Source organism: Kogia breviceps, chromosome 5 (genome assembly GCF_026419965.1).
Source record: "Kogia breviceps isolate mKogBre1 chromosome 5, mKogBre1 haplotype 1, whole genome shotgun sequence".
NCBI lineage: Eukaryota > Metazoa > Chordata > Mammalia > Artiodactyla > Physeteridae > Kogia > Kogia breviceps.
Window position 1 is genome coordinate 67,877,871 of NC_081314.1, and position 25,193 is coordinate 67,903,063.

The 25,193-nt window shown below is 36.1% G+C and overlaps 1 protein-coding gene across 5 annotated transcripts in view; it reads left to right on the forward strand.

The window, feature by feature from the left end:
• VPS8 (VPS8 subunit of CORVET complex) overlaps positions 1-25,193 on the forward strand; it is a 310,442-nt gene that overhangs the window by 204,803 nt on the left and 80,446 nt on the right. For all 5 annotated transcript variants that reach the window (XM_067034155.1, XM_067034154.1, XM_067034156.1 and 2 more), the window contains 3 exons: positions 13,489-13,569; positions 15,383-15,552; positions 18,464-18,629. In XM_067034155.1, coding sequence (XP_066890256.1) covers positions 13,489-13,569; positions 15,383-15,552; positions 18,464-18,629 — 417 coding nt within the window. The remainder of the gene's footprint in view (positions 1-13,488; positions 13,570-15,382; positions 15,553-18,463; positions 18,630-25,193) is intronic.

A 25,193-nucleotide genomic window follows, 5' to 3' on the forward strand; every position in this document is an offset into this window, starting at 1 on the left:
GTGGCTAACAGTGAGCAGTGGGGGAACACAAGACTGGACTTTATAGGAAGAGGTAAGAAGTGGATCAGAAGATTTGGAAGTCATCAACATAGAAGTGGTAGTTAAATTATTGAAACTAAGTGAACTTTAGCATAAAATGGAGTTCTAGGAAACATTCAAGATTCAGGTTGTTTACCTACTTTTATTACCCATTAGAACATAAGGACCCTGAGAGATGAAACTATACTTTGGCTAGTACTCTATCATGATCACTTAACCCAGAGGCACCTGGCATATAATAGGTACTCAGACTTTGTTATAAAGCAGAAACTAACACACCATTGTAAAGGAATTACACTCCAATAAAGATTTTTTTTAAACATCTTTATTTGAGTATAACTGTTTTACAATAGTGTGTTAGTTTCTCCTTTACAACAAAGTGAATCAGTTATACATATACATATGTTCCCATATCTCTTCCCTCTTGCGTCACCCTCCCTCCCACCCTCCCTATCCCACCCCTCTAGGTGGTCACAAAGCACAGAGGTGAACTCCCTGTGCTATGCGGCAGCTTCCCCCTAGCTATCTAATTTACTTTTGGCAGTGTGTATATGTCCCTGCCACTCTCTCACATCGTCACAGCTTACCCTTCCCCCTCCCCATATCCTCAAGTCCATGCTCTAGTTTAAAAAAAAAAAGTTAAACACAAGAGTTTAAAAAAAATTGTTTTGGCTATTCTGGGCCTTTTGCATTTCCATATAAATATTAAAATTGTCTTTCAATCTCTACAAAACAAACCTGGTGCTATTTTGATGGTTATGTATTGAATTTAGGGAGAACTGAAGGTTTAAAAATCTTGAGTCATCCGATACATGACTACGGTATTCCATTTATTTCTTAATTTAAGATATCAATTGTAATAGGATATTTATACATAAGATGTTCTACATTTATAATTATAATGTCTATGAGTAAAGGCCATTTTTATTTAATTCCAATCTTTTTCTTTATTTTCTATCTATTTATATCTATCAATCTACATATTATCCTTCCATCTATATTTTAATATCTTTTTCTCACCTTGTTGCACTGGTCAGGATCTCTACTATAGTGTTGAATAGTGATGGTGAAGATGGACAAGCCTTGCCTTGTTCCTAATCTTGAGAGAATTGTTAATTCTTTCATCAATTGCATATTAGATGCATGTTGAGAAAATTTGCTGTTCTTCCTAGTTTGCTGAGAGTTTTTGTTATGAATGGATGTTGAATTTTGTTGAATGATTTTTCTGCATATATTAAAATGTTCACATTCTCTGGTTATTTTGCTAATATAGTATGTTATTTTGATTGGTTTTTGATAACAAACCATCCTTGCATTTCTGGGATAAACTCCATTTTGCTCTTTTTATATAATGTTGGAGTCAGTTTGCTAATATTTTGTTAGGAACTTTCATGATTATGTTCATAAGGGATCTTTGTGGTTTTCTTTCTTTGTTATGTCTCTGCTGGATTTGATTTTAGGACAATGCTGGCTTCATAAAATGAATATTTATATTCATTTTATTCTCAAAGGATTTGTGTAAAATTGGTATTTTTTATATTAAATTTTTGGTAGAATCGTCAAAAAAAATAGTAGTTACTCAGTAAATATTTCTAGAGTGAATATAAGTCAAGGATGGAGGAATTCCATTTCTGGCTAAGAGGAGTATCAGAGACTAGGTTTATCCTCTTGCTTACAACAACTAAAAAGTGGACAAAATATATGAAGTAGTGGTTTCCAAAGAACTGGATATCAGGCAGTACAGGACAGTAATTCCTTAGAGACAGGAAATAAACAACATAAGCCCTATGTTTGCCCCAGCTTAATGTCCTGAGAGAGTTTCCAGGCAATAGCAGGAAGGGGGATCCCAAGAAGTTTCCAGCATACTTACTGATTTGAGGAGATGGAACTGAGAGTCAAGAGACACCAAGGTGACCAGAGTTTTTAGGGCAAGTATGAAGACGGAGAGAGCTCTGGAGCAATGAGAAGGCCTCCCTCAAGTATAAGTACATGATCTGAGGAAACTACCTAGTCCAGGGAAAGAATCACCTGAAAGGATTAGAGGGAATAATACCCATATTCACACAGGGCTATACACAGGGCCAAGAATACAGTCTTAATTCACCAGTAAGATCAGAAGAACTCATAATTCACAGAACATTGGGTAGAGTACTCAGAAGTACTCAATAGTGGGAAACAGTTAGCCCTAGACTAAACATAGCTCCTGTCATGCCTTTCAAATCTTAAACACAAGACCTAAAGGATCAAACTGTTTCCATGTAATTTAACTACATCCCAGAACGAAGCTTAAAAATATCTTGAGGAATACAAAAATATCTAGGTTCCAACAGTGTAAAACTTTACAGTATATGTATGACGTTGAATTAAAACTTAAAAGGTATGCAAAGAAGTTGGAAAATAAAACCCAGATATGACATTGGATATTGGAATTAGCAGGCAGGGACACCAAAGCAAAAGAAAAGATTAGTGAATTTGAAGACATAACAATACAGACTGTCGAAAATGAAACACTTAGAGAAAAGTGAAGCAGGAAAAAAAAAAAAAAAAAAACAGAGTATCAGTGAGCTGTGGGACAATTTCAAGTGACCCAAAATACATGTACTTGGAGTCCTGAAAATAGAGAGTTGGAGCAGAAAAAAATATTTGAAGAAATATTAGGTGAAAATGTCCAAATTTATTGACAACTGTTAGCACAGATCAGTAACTCCAAACTCAAAAACATGAAGAAAATGACAAGGCACATTATAATTGCTCAAAATAAAATATTAACAGAAAGAGGAAATCAGAAAACACCTCAAGACAAATGCAAATGGAACACAACTTTCCAAAATTTGTGGGATGCAGGAAAAGTAGTCCTAAGAGGGAAATTTATAGCAATACAGGCCTTCCTCAAGAAACAAGAAAAATTCCAAATAAACCTAACCTACCACCTAAAGGAATTAAATAAAGAAGAACAAACAAAGCCCAAAGTCAGCAGGAAGAAAGAAATAATAAAGATCAGAGAGGAAATAAAATTGAGATCAAAAAAATAATAGAAAAGATCAGTGAAATCAAGAGCTGGTTTTTGAAAAGATAAACGAAATTGATAAACCATTAGCCAGGCTTAAAGAAGAGAAAATAAAATCGAGATCAAAAAAATAATAGAAAAGATCAGTGAAACCGGGAGCTGGTTTTTGAAAAGATAAATGAAATTGATAAACCATTAGCCAGTCTTACAAGAAGAGAGAGGATCCAAATAAAATAAGAAATGAAAAAGGAGAAATAACAGCTGATACCACAGAGATACACAGAATCATAATACTACAAAGAGTAGTATGCCAACAAATTGTACAGTCTAGAAGAAATGGGCAGATTTCTAGAAACATGCAACCTGCTGAGACTGAATCAGGAAGAAACAATCTAAACAGACTGATCACAAGTAGTGAAATTGAATTTGTAATAAAAAAAAATACTCCCAACAAACAAAAGTCCAGGACAGGACAGCATCACAGGGGAATTCTACCAAACACATAAAGAAGAGCTAATACCTATCCTTCTCAAACTATTCCAAAAAATTGAAGAGGAAGGAACACTGTCAAATCCCTTCTATGAGGATACCACTACCCTCATACCAAAACCAGACAAAGACACTACCAAAAAAGAAAGTTACAGGCCAATATCTTTGATGAATATAGACGCAAAAATCCTCAACAAAATATTAGCAAACCAAATCCAACAATGTATAAAAAGGGTCATACACCATGATCAAGTGGGATTTATTCTAGAGATGCAAGGATGGTTCAGTATTTGCAGATCAATCATTGTTATATATACCACATTAACAAAAGGAAGGATAAACATCACATGATCATCTCAATAGATGCAAAAAAGCATTTGACAAAATTGAACATCCATTCATGATAAAAACTCTCATCAGAATTGGTGTAGAGAGACTTCCCTGGTGATGCAGTGGTTAAGAATCCACCTGCCAATGTAGGGGATATGAGTTCGATCCCTGGTCCGGGAAGATCCCACATGCTGCAGAGCATCTAAGCTCATGTGCCATAACTACTGATCCTGTGAGAAGAAGAGCTCTAGAGCCCGTGAGCCACAACTACTGAGCCTGTGAGCCACAACTACTGAAGCCCATGTGCTCTAGGGCCCACGTGCCACAACTACTGAGCCCACATGTTGTAAGTACTGAAGCCCATGCATCTAGAGCCTGTCCTCTACAACAAGAGAAGCCACTGCAATGAGAAGCTAGTGCACCAAAACAAAGATTAGCCTCTGCTCACCACAACCAGAGAAAGCCCGTGCACAGCAATGAAGACCCAACGCAGCCAAAAAAAAAAGGTGTAGCGGGAACATATCTCAACATAAAAAAAGCCATTTACAACAGACTAACAGCTAACATCATACTCACTGGTGAAAAGCTGAAAGGAAAGCCTTTCCTCTAAAATTGGGGACAAGATAAGGATGCCCACTCTTGCCACTTGTATTTAATATAGTATTGGAAGTCCTAGCCACAGCAGTCAGACACGAAAAAGAAATGTCTTTTTAGACACCCAGGTTGGAAGGAAAGAAGTAAAACTGTCACAATTTGCAGATAACATGGTACTATATATATATATAAAGCCCTAAAGTCTCTACTCAAAAAACATTAAAACTAGTAATGAATTCAGTAGTTTCAGGATACAAGATTAATATACAGAAATCTTTCACTTTTCTGTACACTAATAGTGACCTATAAGAAAAAGAAAGCCAAAAAACATCCCATTTAAAATTGCATCCTTAATTTCTCTTTCTGATTTTTCATTGTTAGTGTATAGGAATGCAAGAGATTTCTGTGTATTAATTTTGTATCCTGCAACTGAGCTAAATTCATTGATTAGCTCTAGTAGTGTTCTGGTGGCATCTTTAGGATTTTCTATATATATAGTATCATGTCATCTGAAAACAGTGACAGTTTTATTTATTCTTTACCATTTTGGATTCCTTTTATTTCTTTTTCTTCTCTGATTGCCGTGGCTAGGACTTCCAAAGTTATGTTGAATAACAGTGACAAGAATGAGCACCCTTATCTTGTCTTTTTCCTGATTTCAGAGGAAATGCTTTCAGTTTTTCACCATTGAGAATAATGTTTGCTGTGGGTTTGTCATATATGGCCTTTATTATGTTGAGGTAAGTTCCTTCTATGCCCACTTTCTGGAGAGTTTTTGTCATAAATGGGTGTTGAATTTTGTCAAAAGTTTTCTCTGCATCTCTTGAGATGATCATATGGTTTTTATTATTCAATTTGTTAATATGGTGTATCACATTTATTGGTTTGCATACACTGAAGAATCCTTGTGTCCCTGGGACAAATCCCACTTGATCATGGTGTATGATCCTTTCAATGTGTTGTTGGATTTGGTTTGCTAGTATTTTGTTGAGGATTTTTGCATCTGTGTTCATCAGTGATATTGACCTGTAATTTTCTATTTTTGTGATATCTTTGTCTGGTTTTGGTATCAGGGTGATGGTGGCCTCATAAAATGAGTTTGGGAGTGTTCCTCCCTCTGCAATTTTTTGGAAAAGTTTGAGAAGGATAGGTGTTACTTCTTCTCTAAATATTTGGTAGAATTCTCCTGTGAAGCCATCTGGTCCTGGACTTTTGTTTGTTGAAAGATTTTGAATCACAATTTCTATTTCATTACTTATGAGTTGTCTGTGCATAATTCAAAAAGGCACATGCACACCAATGTTCATTGCAGCACTATTTACAGTAGTCAGGACATGGAAACAACCTAAATGTCCAACGACAAATGAATGGTTAAAGAAGATGTGACAAATATATACAATGGAATATTACTCAGCCATAAAAAGGAACGAAATTGGGTCATTTGTAGAGAATTGGATGGACCTAGAGACTGTCATACAGAGTGAAGTAAGTCAGAAAGAGAAAAACAAATATCGTATATTAATGCATATATGTGGAATCTGAAAAAATTGGTATAGTCGCTCTTATTTACAAAGCAGAAATAGAGACACAGTTGTAGAGAACAAATGTATGGATACCAAGGGGGAAAGGAGGAGGTGGGATGAATTGGGAGATTGGATTGACATATATACACTATTGATACTATGTATAAAATAGATAACTAACGAGAACCTACTGTGTAGCACAGGGAACTTCACTCAGTGCTCTGTGGTGACTTACTTGGGAAGGAAATCCAAAAAAGAAGGGATATATGTATATGCATAGCCAATTCACTTTGCTGTACAGTAGAAACTAACACATTATAAAGCAGCTATACTCCGATAAAAATTTTAAAATAATAAAATTGCATCAAAAAGAATAAAATATCTAAGAATAAACTTAACCAAGGTGAAAGACCTATACTCTGAAAAATATAAAACATTGGTGAAGGAAATTGAAGAGGATACAAAGAAATGCAAGGATATCCTGTGTTCTTGGATTATAAGAATTAATATTGTTTAACTATCCATACTACCCAAAGCAACCTACAGATTTAATTCAGTCTCTGGCAAAATACCCACAACACTTCTAAAAAAATTTATTTATTGGCTGCGCTGGGTCTTTATTGCTGCACGCGGGCTTTCTTTAGTTGCAGCGAGTGGGGGCTACTCTTTGTTGTGCGCAGGCTTCTCATTGTGGTGGCTTCTCTTGTTGCAGAGCACAGGCTCTAGGCATGCAGGCTTCAGTAGTTGTGACGCACGGGCTCAATAGTTGTCGCTCGCAGGCTCTAGAGCACAGGCTCAGTGGTTGTGGTGCATGGGCTTAGTTGCTCCATGGCATGTGGGATCTTCCTGGACCGGGGCTCGAACCTGTGTCCCCTGTGTTGGCAGGCGGATTCTTAACCACTGCACCACCAGGGAAGTCCCACCCACAACGTTTTTCACAGAACTAGAACAAATAATTCTAAAATTTATTTGGAACCACAAAAGACCCCAAATTGCCAAAGCAATCTTGAGAAAAAAGAGCAAAGCTGGAGGTGTCGTGCTTCCAGACTTCAGACTATACTGCAAAGCTGCAGTAATCAAAACAGTGTGATACTGGCACAAAAACAGATGTATGGATAAGTGGAACAAAATAGAGAATCCAGAAATAAACCCACGCAACTACAGTCAATTAATCAAGGACAAAGGAGACAAGAATATACAATGGAGTAAAGACAGTCTACTCAATAAGTGATGCTGTGAAAAATGGCCAGCTACATGTAAAAGAATGAGATTAAAACATTTCCTCATACCATGTACAAAAATAAGCTGAAAATGGATTAAAGACATAAATGTAAGACCTGAAACCATAAAACTTCTAGCAGAGAACATAGGTAGAACAAAACACTTTTTGACATAAATCTGAACAATGTTATTTTGGATCTGTCTCCTAAGGCAAAGAAATAAAAGCAAAAATTTAAAAATGGGACCTAATTAAACTTAAAAGCTTTTCCACAGCAAAGGAAACCATCGACAAAAATAAGTACACACTTTCTCTTTTTTGACTCTCACCTTCCCATAGGCTTGCCCCTCTAGACGTGAGTTCCGTGAAAGCAGGGACCAGGTCTACTTGTTTGCTGCTTTATCTCCACCACCTAGCACAGTGCTTGGAACATAGTATATACTCAGTAAATATTAGTTGGCTCAACCATCTAATGTCTCTGAGTAGTCCTCTGCAGTTTATAAAGCACTTTTGTGTTCTTTATCTCCTTTATCTCTGTGTACATTATGCTGGGGAAGTAGTGGTATCCTTATGGTTCTCAAGAGGAAAGTGGCATTCAAAAAATTAAATAATTTGCCCAGTTATTAAGTGGGAACATTAACCTAGGTCTTCTAACTCCAAACTTTCGGCCTTCTGTACCTAACACCAACCATAGTGTTTTTAATATCTACGTCACTTTATCAGGTCCCTTGGGGAGAAGATATTTAGGTGCACATTTATTTAGTTGCATAATTGCTCAGATATTTACAGTTTTTCCAGAAGAGATATTCACCTGATAAGAGGTTCTCAAAGATCTTCCTGATCTCTAAATATTTATTCAAACTGATACTTGGGACCTGAATTATACAGGTTTCTTTCAGGAACATTAGGTGATAAGTTAATATTTTTAAGGGACCATATTTATGTCATATACATTCTGTCTTAACTGCTGGCTCTTATGGATCTTCGCTCTATGGGGAAAGTAACGTTTGGCTTCTGAGAAGCTGCTCTTGACTGTTATATGGAGGGAATTAATACAAACAAATGATTTATATGCTAACCTGCTGTGGGCATTATTCATATTTTAAAGTAATGCTTGATTAGTAAAAATTTTAATTTTATAGCAAACCGCATACATGATACAATAAGTATCAGAAAGCAATAGGGATATTGCCATTTGCAACAACATGGATGGACCTAGAGAATATTACATTTAGTGAAGTGAGTCAGACAGAAAGACAAATACTGTATGATATCACTCGTATGTGAGACTAAAAAAATAATACAAATGAATCTACATACAAATCAGAAACAGACTCACAGACATAGAAAACAAACTTATGGTTACCAAAGGGGAGAGAGGAGGGGATAGGGACAAATTAGGAGTATGGGATTAACAGATATAAACTACTATATATAAAATGGATAAACAACATGGATTTACTGTATAGCATGGGAAATTATATTCAATATCTTGTAATAACCTATAATGGAATATAATCAGAAAAAAATAACTGAATCACTATGCTATGCACCTGAAACTAACACAATATTTTAAATCAACTTTACTTCAATCTACAAGAAAGAAAACAATGGGGAAAAAAGTGCTCATCACATGTTTTTATAATGTGCTTTTTAAAAAACAAGTTTATTTGAAGTACCTAAATGTGCTCTTCTTTTGTAGTTTACGAACAAGTTAAAGAGAAACCTCAGCAGTTATTTATTGCTGAAGAATCCAGCTGACATATTTGGAAAATAATTTGAAAATCTAGTGGATTGTGTACATGCTGTGCCAGAAGCCTTGAGCTCCCTTTTGCATTGTATAATTTATATGTCATCCCAGCATGAGGTTATTTTCATGATTTTGCTTTTAAAGTATGCATATTAAAGTGAAATGTACTGATATAAATATAGACATGACCTATAAATATTTCTTCCTTTTCCCAGAATTTAACATTTTCAAGACCTCTTTATTCCCCAAACCACCCTGTTATAAACAAGTGACAGAAGTTTTTTGTGCTAGAGCTATGTTAATGTGTATTGTGTATGTGTGGACATTTAGAATAGTTATTACAACGTTTTTATAATAAAGTATTACACTCTCCATTGATACTTTGAGAAGTAAATGTATTTACTAAGAGCTTGACCAAAAGCATAATTGAGTGTAAGTTCAGAAGCATTAACATGGTTCTGTTTTTATGCAAAGAAAACTAAAAGATTATCTTGTGAGTATATGGCCTTAGTTGTTCTGGTAAAGAGTTAGTCTGAGATATCTGTAGTCTTGTCTTTTGCAAATGCTCTGCACATGTTTCACAGGTATCTTTAGCTTAGTGAAACAGATTTCCCCAGTAAATTTAAGTGATCTATTCAAGTCCAAAGTAAACTTGTTAATTAGTAAACAAATGTGTAGTTATTCTCTACCTTTGGTTTCTTCAGCATAACCTCAGCATCAGGGACCAGGAACCTATGGCAGATAATCTGGTGCTGCTCTTGACCAGCTAAAAGTACTGAAAACTGATCTTATTTAGAAACCACATCTATCCAGTCTTTAAGAAACAACATCAGAGCATAGAAGAGAGAAAAAAAGCAAATCCTAAGACTATGTTGTAACAAGTGCAGGAACGCAAATTTTTCTCATGTTTCTGAACCTGTCTTCTAAGTTTTTCTTGCTCCACAGTCTTTTTTTTTTTCTTAACATCTGAACTCACAGTTACTGTACCAAGATTTTAATAATCCCTACTTCCTAATAAGTAACCAGAAATGTTACCCGTATTTTCCAGCATACATTAGTTTATGATTTAGTTATTCATATTTGTTACTCATCTAGTAAACGTTAATTTATTATTTTGTTTATTAGTTTATGTGTCCATCCTTGGGAGACCAGTGTAGTGTTATTTAAAAACATAGTTTCTGAAGTGCCTAGATTGAAATCCCAGCTTATCTGCTTAATAGTTGCGTTCTTAGAGAATTTTACCTAACCTCTCTGAGCCTAAATTTCTTCATTTATAAATGTTCTGGAAGGAATTCAGTGATGTGGTATATATAAAATGCTTAGCATTGTACTTGGCGTGTGCTATGCAGTTAATAAATAGCAGCTACTTTTATCATTACTGTGTAGTTGGATTCCCCTGTTTAGCATGGAAGAGGCATTTATGTCATATATAGCCTCACGTTACAGTAAATTAATAGACTTGACATACACATTTATTAGCAGATTTTTATAATTCCCAGCCTAGCCAAAGGTGCAGTAAAATGGGCATACAAATGTGCTGATGGACATAAAAATTGCATAATACAACTTTTTTGTAGAGCAATTACGAACTACAGTTGACCTTGACCAACGTGGGAGTTAGGGACACTGACCCCCCTGCTCAGTTGAAAATCCATATAACTTTTGACTCCCCCAGAACTTAACTACTAATAGCCTACTGTTGACTGGAAGCTTTACTAGTAACATAAACAGTCGATTAACACATATTTTGTACATTATATGTATTGTTACTGTATTCTTATAATAAAGTAAGCTAGAGAAAAGAAAATGTTTTTTAAAAAATCATAAAGAAGAGAAAATACATTTACAGTACCATACTGTATTTATCAATAGCCTAAGTTTACATCATCTGTTTACAAGATGAATTGTCTGTCAATACCTACATCAATATTATGTGATACAAAACTCAGTTGATACTATAGGTATTACTAACACTAGACATTAAAAATGAAAAGATAATGTGAAAAAAATTCATACAGGGATGACATTTCATGCATTGATAACAAAGAAGCAGCAATATGATTGCCTTATGGTAGCCTAGTGTAATCAATATGGGTGCTTCACAGTAGCCTAACCAATACAGTAATGAATGAATTGTTATAAAATTTTTATGGCATTAAAAATTTTTATGATATTTTAGTCATATTCATAATACAGTATTGGAACATTGTTAAATTTTTTTAAAAAAATCCTACCTGTGATGACAGGCTGATACACAGTTTCTCCAATTACAGGAGAGACAGAGAGGGGGAGGGGGAGGGGCATACTAATATATATACAGTAATGTAATTCTTTAAAAGCAAAGTTATAAAACAGTAAGAAAACTAACATTATTAATTTTATATTAAATATCACTACGGGCTTCCCTGGTGGCGCAGTGGTTGAGAGTCCGCCTGCCGATGCAGGGGACACGGGTTCGTGCCCCGGTCCAGGAAGATCCCACATGCCGCGGAGCAGCTGGGCCTGTGAGCCATGGCCGCTGAGCCTGTGCGTCTGGAGCCTGTGCTCCGCAACAGGAGAGGCCACAACAGTGAGAGGCCTGCGTACCGCAGGAAAAAAAAAAAAAAAAATCACTCACCTTATGCCTGTGTAAGAATAGTATCTACATATATTTTATGCATTCATGGCAATCCTAACTTTTTCTTAATTTTTTTGATATTTCTTGGCTACATGGTTCATCTGTGAGTTTTTTCATATTGTTGCAAATCTCAAAAAGTTTTTCCTATATATTTATTGAAAAATATCTGCATATAAGTGGACCTGCTCACTTATAACCCATGTTATTCAAGGGTGAAGTGTATATATCAATACCCATAAAAATACTTTGAGTTTGTAATTCATCCCCTTTCTTGAAATCTCCTCTTAAGAAAGACTCAGAGATTCAGACCAGAATTTACAGCCACTCACATATATACAATGGAATATTACTCAGCCATAAAAAGAAATGAAACTGAGTTATTTGTAGTGAGGTGGATGGACCTGGAGTCTGTCATACAGAGTGAAGTAAGTCAGAAGGAGAAAAACAAATACCGTATGCTAACACATATATATGGAATCTAAGAAAAAAAATGTCATGAAGAGACTAGGGGTAGGACGGGAATAAAACACAGACCTACTAGAGCATGGACTTGAGGATATGGGGAGGGGGAAGGGTAAGCTGTGACGAAGTGAGAGAGTGGCATGGACATATGTACACTACCAAACGTAGGGTGGATATCTAGTGGGAAGCAGCCGCATAGCACAGGGAGATCAGCTCGGTGGTTTGTGACCACCTAGAGGGGTGGGATAGGGAGGGTGGGAGGGAGGGAGACGCAAGAGGGAAGAGATATGGGAACATATGTATATGTATAACTGATTCACTCTGTTGTAAAGCAGAAACTAACACACCATTGTAAAGCAATTACACTCCAATAAAGATGTTAAAAAGAGAAAAAAAGTAATACATGCTAATTGTGAAAAAAAATTGAAAAATACAGAAATGTGTAATAGAAGAAAATAAAATAATTTATAATTTCATCAAAAAACTAAAAAAATTTACAGCCACTAGCATACGATAATAGTGGGTGGGACTTCAATGTGGGGTATGGGGAGGGAAACTTAAATCCCTGACAACAGAGAATGGTTGAATAACACATGGCATTTTCACATGATTCATACTCTTACTATTACAAAGTATTTGATAATATGGGAAACTGCTCACAACATACTATTGAAGAAAAAAAAAAGTTACGAAAGTATTACGTGAAATACTCAAATTTTGTACACTAAGAAATAACATCCCTCTCTCTACTTCCCCAGAAATAAGACTGGAAGAATATATCTCAAAAAATCAAAAGTGTTTATCTCCAGGTGGTTGGATTTCAGTTCGGTTTTATTTTTGTACACATCAGTGTTTTTCAAATTGTGTACAATAAACAAGTTGGCATACTTTATATGAAAAGCAATGGAGGGAAGATTGGGTGTCTAGGTATCTGTTGTTTATCAGTAGTGACTTTATTGAGAAAAGCTTTGGAAAACTGAAAGTTGCTTGGATTCAGAAACTCATCTCCTAAACTGATGTAACTTAGCTGGTTTGGACCAGGAGGTGGCCAAATGTGACTCACAGGAGGCGTTGGACAGATTCTGAGTATTCATGAGTACTTTGGTTTTAATGTAGCAGATAAATAAGAGCTCAAAAGGGGATAGGTGATGTTTAATAAGAAGGAAAGGAAGCTAGCTGCAGAAACAAAGCCAGAGTGAAATTTAATTAGACTTGCAAAGACAGTTGTTAAGCAAGGGGCTTGGATCATTTAAATTTTATTTATTTTTCCAAAATATTTTTGATGGCCTGAGGAGACCAATGTGCATTTCCAGCAGAAGGTTCATGGAAGAATAAATATTTTGTGACTGTAGACAAAATACTTAAGAGTATTTGGCTTTTTCAGATAACTTATATTTTAAAGTAATTTTAAAATAGCAAGAATAGAATTAAAATTTTTTGCAACTTTTTTCTAATTAGGACCCAGTTTATGGAAAAGGAAAACTTGGAGAAATCCAGGGACTTATTCTGGGAATGTTGGATACCTTTAGCTATGAACAGGTAAGCTACTTTCTATTTCTAAGCCCATTCTAAGGTAGAAAGAAGCTATTCTTTTTTCTTTGCACCTATACTTTTTCTTTAAAAATTACCATCTGGGTCTTCCCTGGTGGTGCAGTGGTTGAGAGTCCGCCTGCGGATGCAGGGGACGCGGGTTCGTGCCCCGGTCCGGGAAGATCCCACGTGCCGCGAAGCGGCTGGGCCCGTGAGCCATGGCCGCTGAGCCTGCGCGTCCGGAGCCTGTGCTCCGCAACGGGAGAGGCCACAACAGTGAGAGGCCCGCGTACCGCAAAAAAAAAAAAAAAAAAATTACCATCTGTTTAGTGGAAGTCTGATAGATTTAAGTGTATGGCTTTTTAATTTTTAAATTTCTCTTGACCTTAATTAATTAATATATATTTTATATACACATACGCATATATTCTGGAATGTGGAAATGCATCAAGTTTGGATTCATTTTATTCTTTTGATTCATTGGCAGTGGGACATACAGTTTTCTTTCCAAATGAAAAATGTAAGATACTTTCTTGGAAAGTAATGGAATGCAAAGATATAACTCATTGAAAAGGAAGCATGAGTATAGAAAAATTGCAAAATAAATTAGTGTTCTTTTAAACATTCTGAAACAGATAATTGCCACTAACCAAAAATGGTCATTAGTCTTCCCTTAACCCAAATCTGCCTATACCTTTATTTCTCAGTAAGAGCAAGCTTGGTATACAGATTTTTTTCTTCATGTACTTCAAAGTGACTCATGAAGCCACCTAGGAAAAGTGCCACTTAGGCATCTTAGATACACTGTCTGCTTTTTTAGTAGAAGAAAAAGAAAAATTGGGGTGATAGAGCTTTTCTTAGGATGTTGTAAGAACTGCAGTTTTGCTAAGTAAGCATAGCACAAGGAAGCTGATCCCCCTTCAGGCACAGACTCCATGGCGACAGAAGGAAAGCTGAGTGTGAGACAGAAATTTTTTGTGAACTTTGGAAGAGGAGGAAAAGATGGGGTTGATTGGAAAGAATTAAAACAGACCATTAGAACTGAAAATTCTGCGTTATAGATAAAGTTAAAGGACCAGGCTGTGTAGCAAGGAGGATGGGCAATATATGTTCCCCTTTGGGACTGACAGAAAAGAACCCAGCTGCACACTGAAGTAAGTAAACAATAGTTTATAAACACAGAGAGCCTTAAAATGACTTAATGTGATAGCTGTGAAATAACTTTATGTGACTTAATGACAGATGTCACAGTCTTTAGTAGATTCAAATGGCTTGTAAGTGCTGATCAGAAAACAGTGATCTCTCTGCCCAAGGGAGATGAAAACTGAGTAATGGCCATTAGCTTTTCCAGTGAAAGGTTATTGTAAAATATCGCCATGGGGATGCAGTTTCTATTTAAAAATCAGTGATTTTAAAAAATTATTTGCTGCAACACAACTTCGAGCCATTCAGAGAGAACTCATTATATAAATGTAATAAATAAGTAGATTTGGGTTTGTCTAGTCATCTGAAAGCCATCAGTACTGAATTAATCCACAGAATGGCAGAGCACACATTTCTCAGTAGTAACTAGTGACAGCCTTTTAATAATTATTTTGAGAATCTTGATGTATGCCCTTATCAATACCCTGCACATTAAAGTTAACCACTTAAGTCTGGGGTGTTTAGATGTTTATTTGATCAGTTTTATGCCTTTATAGTGTATTCCAATTCAATTGTGGTTGAAAATAAAACAAGTGCTATTTTCCACTCATCTCCTCTGTCTCTTTCACTTTATGAACAATATTTTGTTGGCTTATTTTTTTATTTTGGTCTTTCATAGACCCTGCTGGAAACAACGACTAGCCTTCTAAACCAAGATCTCCATTGGTCATTGTGTAACCTGAGAGCTTCAGTCACCAGAGGACTAAATCCCAAGCAGGATTACTGCTCTATTTGTTTGCAGCAGTACAAGAGACGCCAAGAAATGGCTGATGAAATTATTGTCTTTAGGTAAGAAAGGGAAGGAAATGTGACACGTGTGTGTGTGTGTGTATGGTATTGCCAGGCAGAAATACATGTGGACACACAGCCCCAGTCAATCGTTCTGCCAGTGAACAAAACAAGGCAAAGTTTCCTGCCCTTATAGACCTTACATTCTGCATGGGAGTCAGGAGGAAAGGGTGTTAGGGTGGTCAGGCGGTAAATAAATACAGAGTAATAAGAGCTATGGAGAGAAATAAAGGGTAGGGGATGGAAAGAAGAAGAGTTCAGGGTGAGAGTGCTATTTTAAGACACTGTAATGAGGAAAAACATGTCTAAGGAAGTGACATTTGAGCAGAATGAGAGAGGTAGGAGTGAAGGTTCAGAATATATTTTAAGGGAAGTGTTAACTTGCTGATGTATTAGATGTGAAGTGAGAGGGAAAAACTTCTTCGGCCTGAGCTAATGGATGAATGTGGTACCATCCTCTAAGATGAGAAGGAACAGGCGTGAGGAGCTGGGGAAATCAAGAGTCTTGTCTTGGAGATGTTAGGTTTGAGATGCCCTTTAAACATTCCAGTAGGAATGTCAGGTAAACAGTTATTCTAGTCAGAGACATGTCCTGGAAATATAAATTTAGAAATCATCAGCATGTAAATGATATTTAAAGCCACAATACAAAGAGAAAGGAAGTTTAGTGCAAAAATGGAAGGTTTGATCTCAGGAGGAGACAGCTCATCCAGAATATATGGATAGAGGCAATATAAGATGGACTCTGGAGCCAGACTTTAAATCTTGAGTTCAAATCCTGATTCTGCCACTTACTAGCTATGAGACTTTGACAAGTTATTTCATCTCTTTAGGTCTTAGTTTCTTCATCTGTAAATTGGGATACCTACTTGATAGGGTTTTGTGAAGATTAAATGAGATAATTTACATAAGACACTTGTAACCATGCTGACATATAGTAAGTGTTAGCTTCTATTATTACAGATACAGGAAGATTGGTAGATTTGGTGGTTGGAAGAGGAAGTAGTTTTCATCACACAAACAGCCCATTCATTCAACACTATTTATTGAGCACCTACTATATGTCTGGTACTGTTCAAGGGGATAGGGTACCATATGAACAAAGCAAACGTTCTGCTCTCAGGGAGTTTATACTCTAGTGAAAGAGGCAAACAGACAAGTAAAATGCCAGATAGTGACTAACACAGCAAAAAAATAAAACATGTTAAGTGAGATATATAGTGTTTGTGGAGCAAGATATTTTATGAAGAGTGGTCAGGGAAAGCAACACTGTTAAGGTGATTATGGACAGACAATTTAAAAATTAATTAATTAACAGGTGATAATTACCATGAATAAAATAAAACATGGTATAGAGGAGAGAGAACGTTGGGAGCTACTAATTTATAAAGATTAGGGAAGTTTAAATAACATTTGAGTAGAGACCTAAAGGAAGTGGCCATGCAATGTCAGGGGGAGAGTGCCCAGACAGAGGATCAACAAGTGCAGAAACCATGATGCAGGTGCTAGGCATACTTGATGGGTAGTGAAGGGAGCCAGGCTAGTGTTGCCTGAGCAGAGTGAAGGGAAAATATAAGAGATGACTTCAGCAGCTAAATCATGTAGGAACTGGGTCATTATAAAGAGTTAAACTTTTGCTCTGAGATGAAAAGCCATTGGATGTTTTTGAGGATAGCGTTGACATGATCTGACCTCTGTCTTAAGGATCACTTTGACTGCCGTGGTGAGAATAGACTGTAGAAAGCCAAGGGTGAAAATAGAATGACCAGTTAAGCTATTGCAGTAATCCAAGTGAGAGATGGCCCAAGATGATTGTAATGAAGTAAGCAGTGGTGGGATTCTGGATATATTCTGAAGGTATAGCTGATAAGATCTGTTTATAGTTTGTATATGAGGTGTGAAAGAAAGAATAGTTTTTGGCTTGAGAAACTAGAAGAGTGTAGTTGCCATTATTTAGATGTGGAAGGTTGAATGAGAGCATGCAGTGGGGGTGGAGTGGGGTGGAAATCAAGAATTTGGGGCATGTTAAATTTAAGATGCCTATTAAATATCCATAGTAGAGGTCTTGAGACAGGTAGATGAGGTTGAGGAGAGAAGTCTGGGCTGAAGGTATAAATGTGGCAGTCACCAGCATGGAGGTGGTATTTTAAAGCCATGGAACTGGAAGTAATCACTAAAGGAGCAAGGATGGCTATAGAAAGAAGAGTATAGAAGAGAAAGACTACAGAAGAGAAAAGATGGATGGATGGGTGGATGGATCTATATATATGGGGGGGAGGATAGAGAAAAGGAAGATTATAAAGACTGTCAAAGAAAAAAGGATTGATGTCTGAGGTGGTCCAAGATTGCAGGTTGGAGAAATGAGGAATCAGTGAAGATGACTTAGAATTATACTCAACACTCATTTCTGGAAGGCTTGTTTGGTAACTTAGTGTATTCAGTAGGGAATTTCTTCATAGGAATAATGTTAGAATTTACTGTAACACTGACATTTTTGTAAATGCTTATTAATCAAATCATGACTCTTGAATTTGATGAGGCAGACCACTCATGTTATTATCAAATTACTTATATAATTATGATTATCCCCATTGACTTTTTTTCAAACTGTCTAAAAATGTTTCATAGTTTGAGAAATGAACAGAAGTTCAACTTATCCCCTGGTGGTTTGTAATCAGAGAACTGTGATGCTGTTTGTGCTCATAACTTAAGTGTGCAAATACGTGAGTCTGGATTTTAAAAAAGAGAGGACAGCAACAAGTAAATCCCCTTCCTTGTTTCTTAACCTATACCCCATCAGTGTATTTCAGCTTATTGGAAATATTTATCACTTTTAAATACACTCTCACACAACTTAGGTTTATGATTTTATGATAATGAAAAGTGTCAATTGGTTGCCTTCATTTTGCAGCTGTGGCCATTTGTATCACTCCTTCTGTCTGCAAAACAAGGAGTGCACCATAGAAATTGAGGGGCAAACAAGATGGACGTGCTACAAATGCAGCTCAATTAACAAAGTAGGAAAGTTGAGTGAAAATTCATCTGAAGTTAAAAAGGGAAGAATAACCCCATCACAGGTAAGACTTGTTTTCATGGCAAGATGCAGATGGTCTTTTCTTAACCATGTCTTTTAGGCCTGGCCTCATTTTTTTTCAGGTCCTATAGGCCTCAGCAAATTTACTTAATTTGCTGTTTCCTGGTCCTTCCTCTATGCCACCCTATCCTGTAGTTGACCTTAACATCACATAGTGAAAAGTTGGACCTGTTGCTTTTTTCTCTTTGTTTTATCAGCTTTCAGTGTTAAGTCAAAATCAGACCCAGGGAAAAAAACCCTGACCTAGCTTCTCCTAGGTAACAGTTCAGAATTTCTACACTCCAGTGATAGGCATTAGTTTATATATTCATCCAATAGATAATGGAACTGTGTGCCAGGCACTGTGCTAAGTGCTGGGGATACAATTATAGACAGGACATTTGTCTTGTAGAGTTTATGACCAATGAAATTATAAACAGATTTTCAGAAAGTGTTCTTAAGTTCCTTCTGACACTGAATAGTTGGTGTCTTTTCCATCATCAGTTCTGACACCAATTCTGTCATTTCTTTGGATACCAACTGGATGTCCAATAATGCAATTAAATTCTGACACTAACCACCAGGAATTAGCATCAGACTCCACAGGTTTAAAGGTTCATTCCCGTAAGATTGTCCTCACTTCAGACACCAGTTACAAATGGGGTGCCCAGATTACATGCTCTTCTATCTGACTTACAAATTTAGGGGTCCCCATGACCCACTTCCCCAGGTTTGATAACTCACCAGAACTACTCATAGAACTTAGAAACATACTTTACATTTACCCATTTATTATAAAGGATACAACTCAGGAATAGCCATATGAAAGAAGTGCATAGGGCAAGGCATGGGGGAAAGAGGGAGCCCGAAGCTTCAGTGCCCTCTCTTGGCGTACCATCTTCCCAGTGTATCAGTGTGCTCACCAATTCAGAAGTTCCTTGAACCTCAACATTTAGGGTTTTTTTATTGGAAGTTCCATTACATAGCCATGATTGATTAAATCTCTGGCTGTTAGTGATTAGACTCAATATCTAGCCCCTCTTTCCTCCCCATACATGGGATTGGGGGAAGGACAGGGAGGGGAGAACTGAAAGTTTTAACCCTCTAGTCATGGCTTAATCTTTCTGGTGACCAGCTGCCATCCTGAAACTATCTAGGGGTCCCCAGGTACCAGTCATCTCATTAGCATTCAAAAGGCACTCTTTTCACTCAGGAGAGTCCAAGAGTTTTAGGAACTACAAGACAGGAACCAGGGACAAAGACCAAATAATATTTTTTATTATACCACAAGTACTTACAGATGAACTGTGCCGTAAGAGCAGATAAAGAGTAGACCTAATCTAGACATGAGGGGTCATGGAAGACTTCCTCAAAATGCCATGTTAGCTGCTTCTGAAGGAAAAAAAGAAGATACAGTTTAAGCGCAAGGGTAGGCAGGAGGAAGAGTATTCCAATCAGGGAACAACATATAGAACAAACAAAGCATCTCTGCTGGAACTAGGCATTGAGTATGACTGGATCTAGAGGGTGAAAGAATGGTATGAAATGATAGTAGGTAAACAGGGACCATATTAATTATTTTTATGTTTGTGGTAAAGAAACAGGAAGACATTGAAGGGCTTTAAAGAAAGAATGATATGATATGATCAAAATAGTATTTTTTTTTTTCAGAATAGTACTTTTAAAAGAACAGTGCAGAAAATGAATTGAAAGGGAAACCAGAATGGATGTAGGGAGACTAAGAATACTGAAATAATTTTGAGGAAAGGAATGATAACTTGTACTAGGATGGTGGAAGTTGGGATGGAGAAAAGAGTACATATTTGAGATGTGTTTGAGAAGAGTACACAAATCAAAATAATTAATATGGTCCCTGCCTACCTCACTAACTTCATCTCATACCACTGTCTTTCACCTTCTAGATTCTAGTTCTAGTTCTATACTCTTTTCTGCTTTACAGCAGAGATCCTATATTTGAGAGGTAGAATTATCAGGATTCAGTGATAAATAAATTGGTTGGTGGGGGAGACAAGACAGGGAGGAGTCAAAGATAACACCCAGATTTCTTGTTTAAACACAAGTGGATGGTGGTACCATGTACTGAGATGGAAAACAATGAACAAAGAACATATTTGGGAATAAGACAGAGAATTCATTGTTGGAGTTAGAGCTGTCTGCAGGACATACAGTAAAGATGTTCCATATATTTCTGGATTGAAAATTTTATTAGGCATCCAGAATGCTTCCTTGTTTGCATTTAGGAAAGGAAAAACAGGTCCTGTGATTTCTAGAATCTTTCCAAGCTGAATTCATATGCAGATTGGGGAATCTTATTTATGCAGATACTTAAGGCTTTACATCTTGGGGCACTTCAGTGTTTTATCTGTTTCAGTTATATCCTGTTGATAAATAACTTGTGATTACATGTGTATTATTGCCTGGATATTACCAACTAGATGTTTTTCTTTCTTCCTAGATAGTCCTCAGAGGCTAAAATAGACTTTTTTCCTTTTTTAAAACAACACAATTATATATGCAATTATGTATTTTAATACGTAATTTATAAACAGTAAAATTCACTTTCTACAAGTTTTGGCAACCACCTTTACAATCAAGACCTAGAACAGTATCATCACCTCCCTCAAAAGTCCCCCATAGCTCTTTGTAGTCAACCTTTTCCTCCACCCTCCAATCCCTGGCAACCACTGATCCATTTGGAGTTAATTTTTAATAGCATGTAAGATAAGGATTGAGGTTCTTTCTTTTGCATGTGGCTATCCATTGAATTGCCTTTGTACCTTAGTCAAAAATCAATTGACCATGTATATGTGGGTCTATTTCTAGACTTTCTATTCTGTTCCATTGATCTATGTATCTATCCTTGCTCCAATACTTTATATCTTTATAGTAAATTTGGGTATCAGGTAGTGAGTCCTCAAAGTTTGTTCTTCTTTCTAACATTTGGCTATTCTACTTGCTTTTCCATGTAAACTTAAAAATCAGCCTGTCAATTTCTACAAAAAAAAAAAAATCATGCTTGGATTTTATTGTGATTGTGTTGAATATATAGATCAACTGGGGAGAGTTGACATCTTAGTGATATTGAGTCCAATCCATTAACATGGTATAGCTCCCACTTTATTTAAATCTTCTTTGATTCAGTTCATCAGTGTTTTATAGTTTTTGGCATATAAATCTTGTGGTAGTTTTGTAAGATTCATTTCTAAGTATTTGATGACTTTTGATGCTATTATATATTTTACTGTTTTATATTTCTTTTTTTAAAATTTGGCTGCGTCAGGTCTTAGTTGTGGTACATGGGATCATCATTGCGGCATAAGGGATCTTTCGTTGTGGCATGTGGGCTCTTTGTTGTGGCACACGGGCTCCAGAGTGTGCAGGCTCAGTAGTTGCGGTGCTCAGACTCTCTAGATGTGGTGCATGGGCTCTAGAGCACATGGGCTCAGTAGTTGCAGTGTGCAGGCTTAGTTGCCCCACAGCATGTGGGATCTTAGTTCCCTGACCAGGGATCGAACCCACGTCCCCTGTATTGGAAGGCAGATTCTTAACCATTGGACCACGAGGGAAGTCCCTGTTTTATATTTCAATTTCTAATTGTTCATTCCTAGAATATAAAAATAAAATTTATGTTTGCATGTTGATCTTATATCTAGTGACCAGTGACCTTACTAAGCTTACTTATTAGTACCAGTACTTTTTTGTAGATTCTTGGTATTTTATACATAGACAATCATCAAATGCAAATAATGACTGTTTTATTTATTCCTTTCCAATTTTATACCTTTTATTTCTTTTTCTCACCTTGTTGCATTGGCCTCCAGTACAGCGTTGAATAGGAATGTTAAGAATAGACATCCTTGTCTTGTTACTGATCGCACGGAGAAACTATTCAGTTTTTCATTATTAAGTATAATGTTAACTGTAGGCTTTTTGTGTGTAATCTTTATATCATGTTTAGGAAGTTTCCTTTTATTCTATGTTTTGTTGAGGAGTTTTTCCATGAAGGGGTGTTGAATTTTGAAGACATTTATACTACATTAGTTGCTGTGTTCCCACATCCCCACACCTCACACAAGAAAGACAGTAATCTGTTTCATTGACTTTCTTCCTGCCTGCTCTCAGAGCATCGAGAAAAGGGAAATTATTTTGAAATTGGATCTATATGTCAAAGACATATAGATATATAGACATATATATTTCTGAGGCTATCCCATTCTGCAGGGCAGCAGAGGCGACTCAACCTTTTCATTCTTTAGGAAAACCCAAGTGAGATTACTGATCAGATCCTCTTGAAAATCTGTTTGATGCTTCCTAATTAATGAAGCAAAACAGAATGAGAACTATCTTGGACTTCTTAAATTTTCCTCTAGCTGTCTGTCTCCTTTGTTTTTCTAGCTAAGATATTGTAAAAAGATGTAGTGGGTTGGTAATGCAAGGAAAGAGAAAATGAAATTTATTAAATACATGCTTTAGATGTGTTTATGCTAGTCTTCACAACAAATTTAGCTGAAGGAACTCTATTGTAGCTAAGAGAGGGAGGGCAGAACCGTCATCACCCTCAGTTTTCCTGCCTCCAGTCTGTTCTATTTTTAGCATTCTGGCTTTATTGAAACCTGACAAAGCTGATTTTTAAAATATATCTATACTATGTTGGCTGTGCTAACTTAAGATTTCTTACCATTGTGTGAGCCATTCACATTTTTAATTGTAAGAGAATTTAAAATGAAAATACTAATTCTATATATGATGGTTTTTATCAAACTTAATTTCATGAAAGTTCTACTTTGCTCTTTTAATTTCCTTTGAAAATCTATCACCCTTGGTTATTAAGCTCCTAACCAGTGCATAGAGAGAAGCAGAGGTATGTGTCCCAGTGACTTCAAAATCAAGCTGAGGTTGCCAGTCAGCTTCCACCTGTTGCTTCCTACCCTCAGTAGATACTGAATACATTTGAAGCTTTTCACTGCCCTTGTAATGTGATCCTTCTGTCAAATAGCTTTTTATGTCATCCTTTTCCAGGACTTGATGACTGACTTTTACTTCTTCAATTACTGACTCTGACTCAACAGGATGCAACAGTTACCCTTAAAACTGTGGTTTGGTGGGTAAAGTCTTTCTTCTTGCCTCTCTTAATCTCATTTCTGTTTTTCACAACAGGTGAAAAACAAAAACGTGACACATCAATTGCCTCCCAACAGGTCTGCACAGACATGATTGGAGTTATTCCCCCAGAAAGCCTGCTTTCCTTTGGAATAAGCATTTTATTCTTTGAAAGCAAATGAAAAGAAATAACTCAAATTTCTTTCTTTCTTTCCATATCTCCACTCCCCCCCACCTCAGGTTTACAGTAGCTCAATCTGATATATAGGTCCAAAGAGTAGACCTTGAAAGTCTGATTTTCTGTTTTGCTTTTGCTATATATTACTCACAGATAAAATACATTTGAGAAACTAATTTCAACTGAAGTTCTCATCATGCTATTATATTTTCTCAACAAATGTTATTCCAATAGAATAGAATAGGATAGGAGTAATTTTATCTTTGATGATTCTTTTATTAAATTTATAGTAGCAAATAACTATCTTAATTGGCACTGATTAGCATTAGAAAAAATTAACTTGCTATTCATTTTAAAAATAATAATTCTTGGTCAACAGCAACTTGATATAAATTCAAAGAAGTATAATTGAAGATTTACTAGATTTTAGTTTTAACATTAGTATATTATTAACAGGGTTTAGAGTTCTTGAGAGATAGTAATAAGCTAACACATTATTATGTGCCAGAAACATTCCAGTTGTTATTCCTTTTAAAACTTCAAAAACCAAGAGCATTTGGAGACTCATTAGAAAGTCTTATTATGTATTGCTTGATATCTTTTCAGAATTGGATATATCATCACTTATCAGTAAAGAGCCAGGTACATTAGTCCAGTATCAGATTTTTTCGTTTTTTTCAGTAAGAGGTAAATATCTGAAGAAGAAGGGGATCGGAAGTAAACATATAGCTGCCTACTCATCCTTTAATAATCACAAAAGGAGAGAATTAAAAGAAATAAGCTGATATTTTCCCTTGTACTTGGAATTGGTTTTATTTCTTGGTTTTTAGAATTGTCTAAGAAAATGTTTTGTCTTTGGGGATAAATTTACAAATAAAGTCAGATGGAAGTATTTACAGCTTTGAAGAAATTATTCAGTAAATGACATTTATGTTCACTGGTCATAATTTTCTATTAACCATTAAGCATTGCTTATTGATTTTGGATTCCCACTATAAATTGGAGATTTGTTTTACATGCCATTTAATGAAATAGGAACACTGGTATTAATGCCCTGTTTTCATTTGTCCATTTTTAAAGAGTATTAGCTCCCTGTTATAAATATGTTAGATTCAAATTAAATGCTAAAAAATGAGATTTCCATTTTTGGTGATAGCAGCATTTCTCAAAAGAGTATCTTCTAAATTAAACTTACAAATTAAATGAAGATTAATATGTCTCAGGAGTGCAGAGAGCTGATAAATAATCCTAATATAAATGAATCTGTTT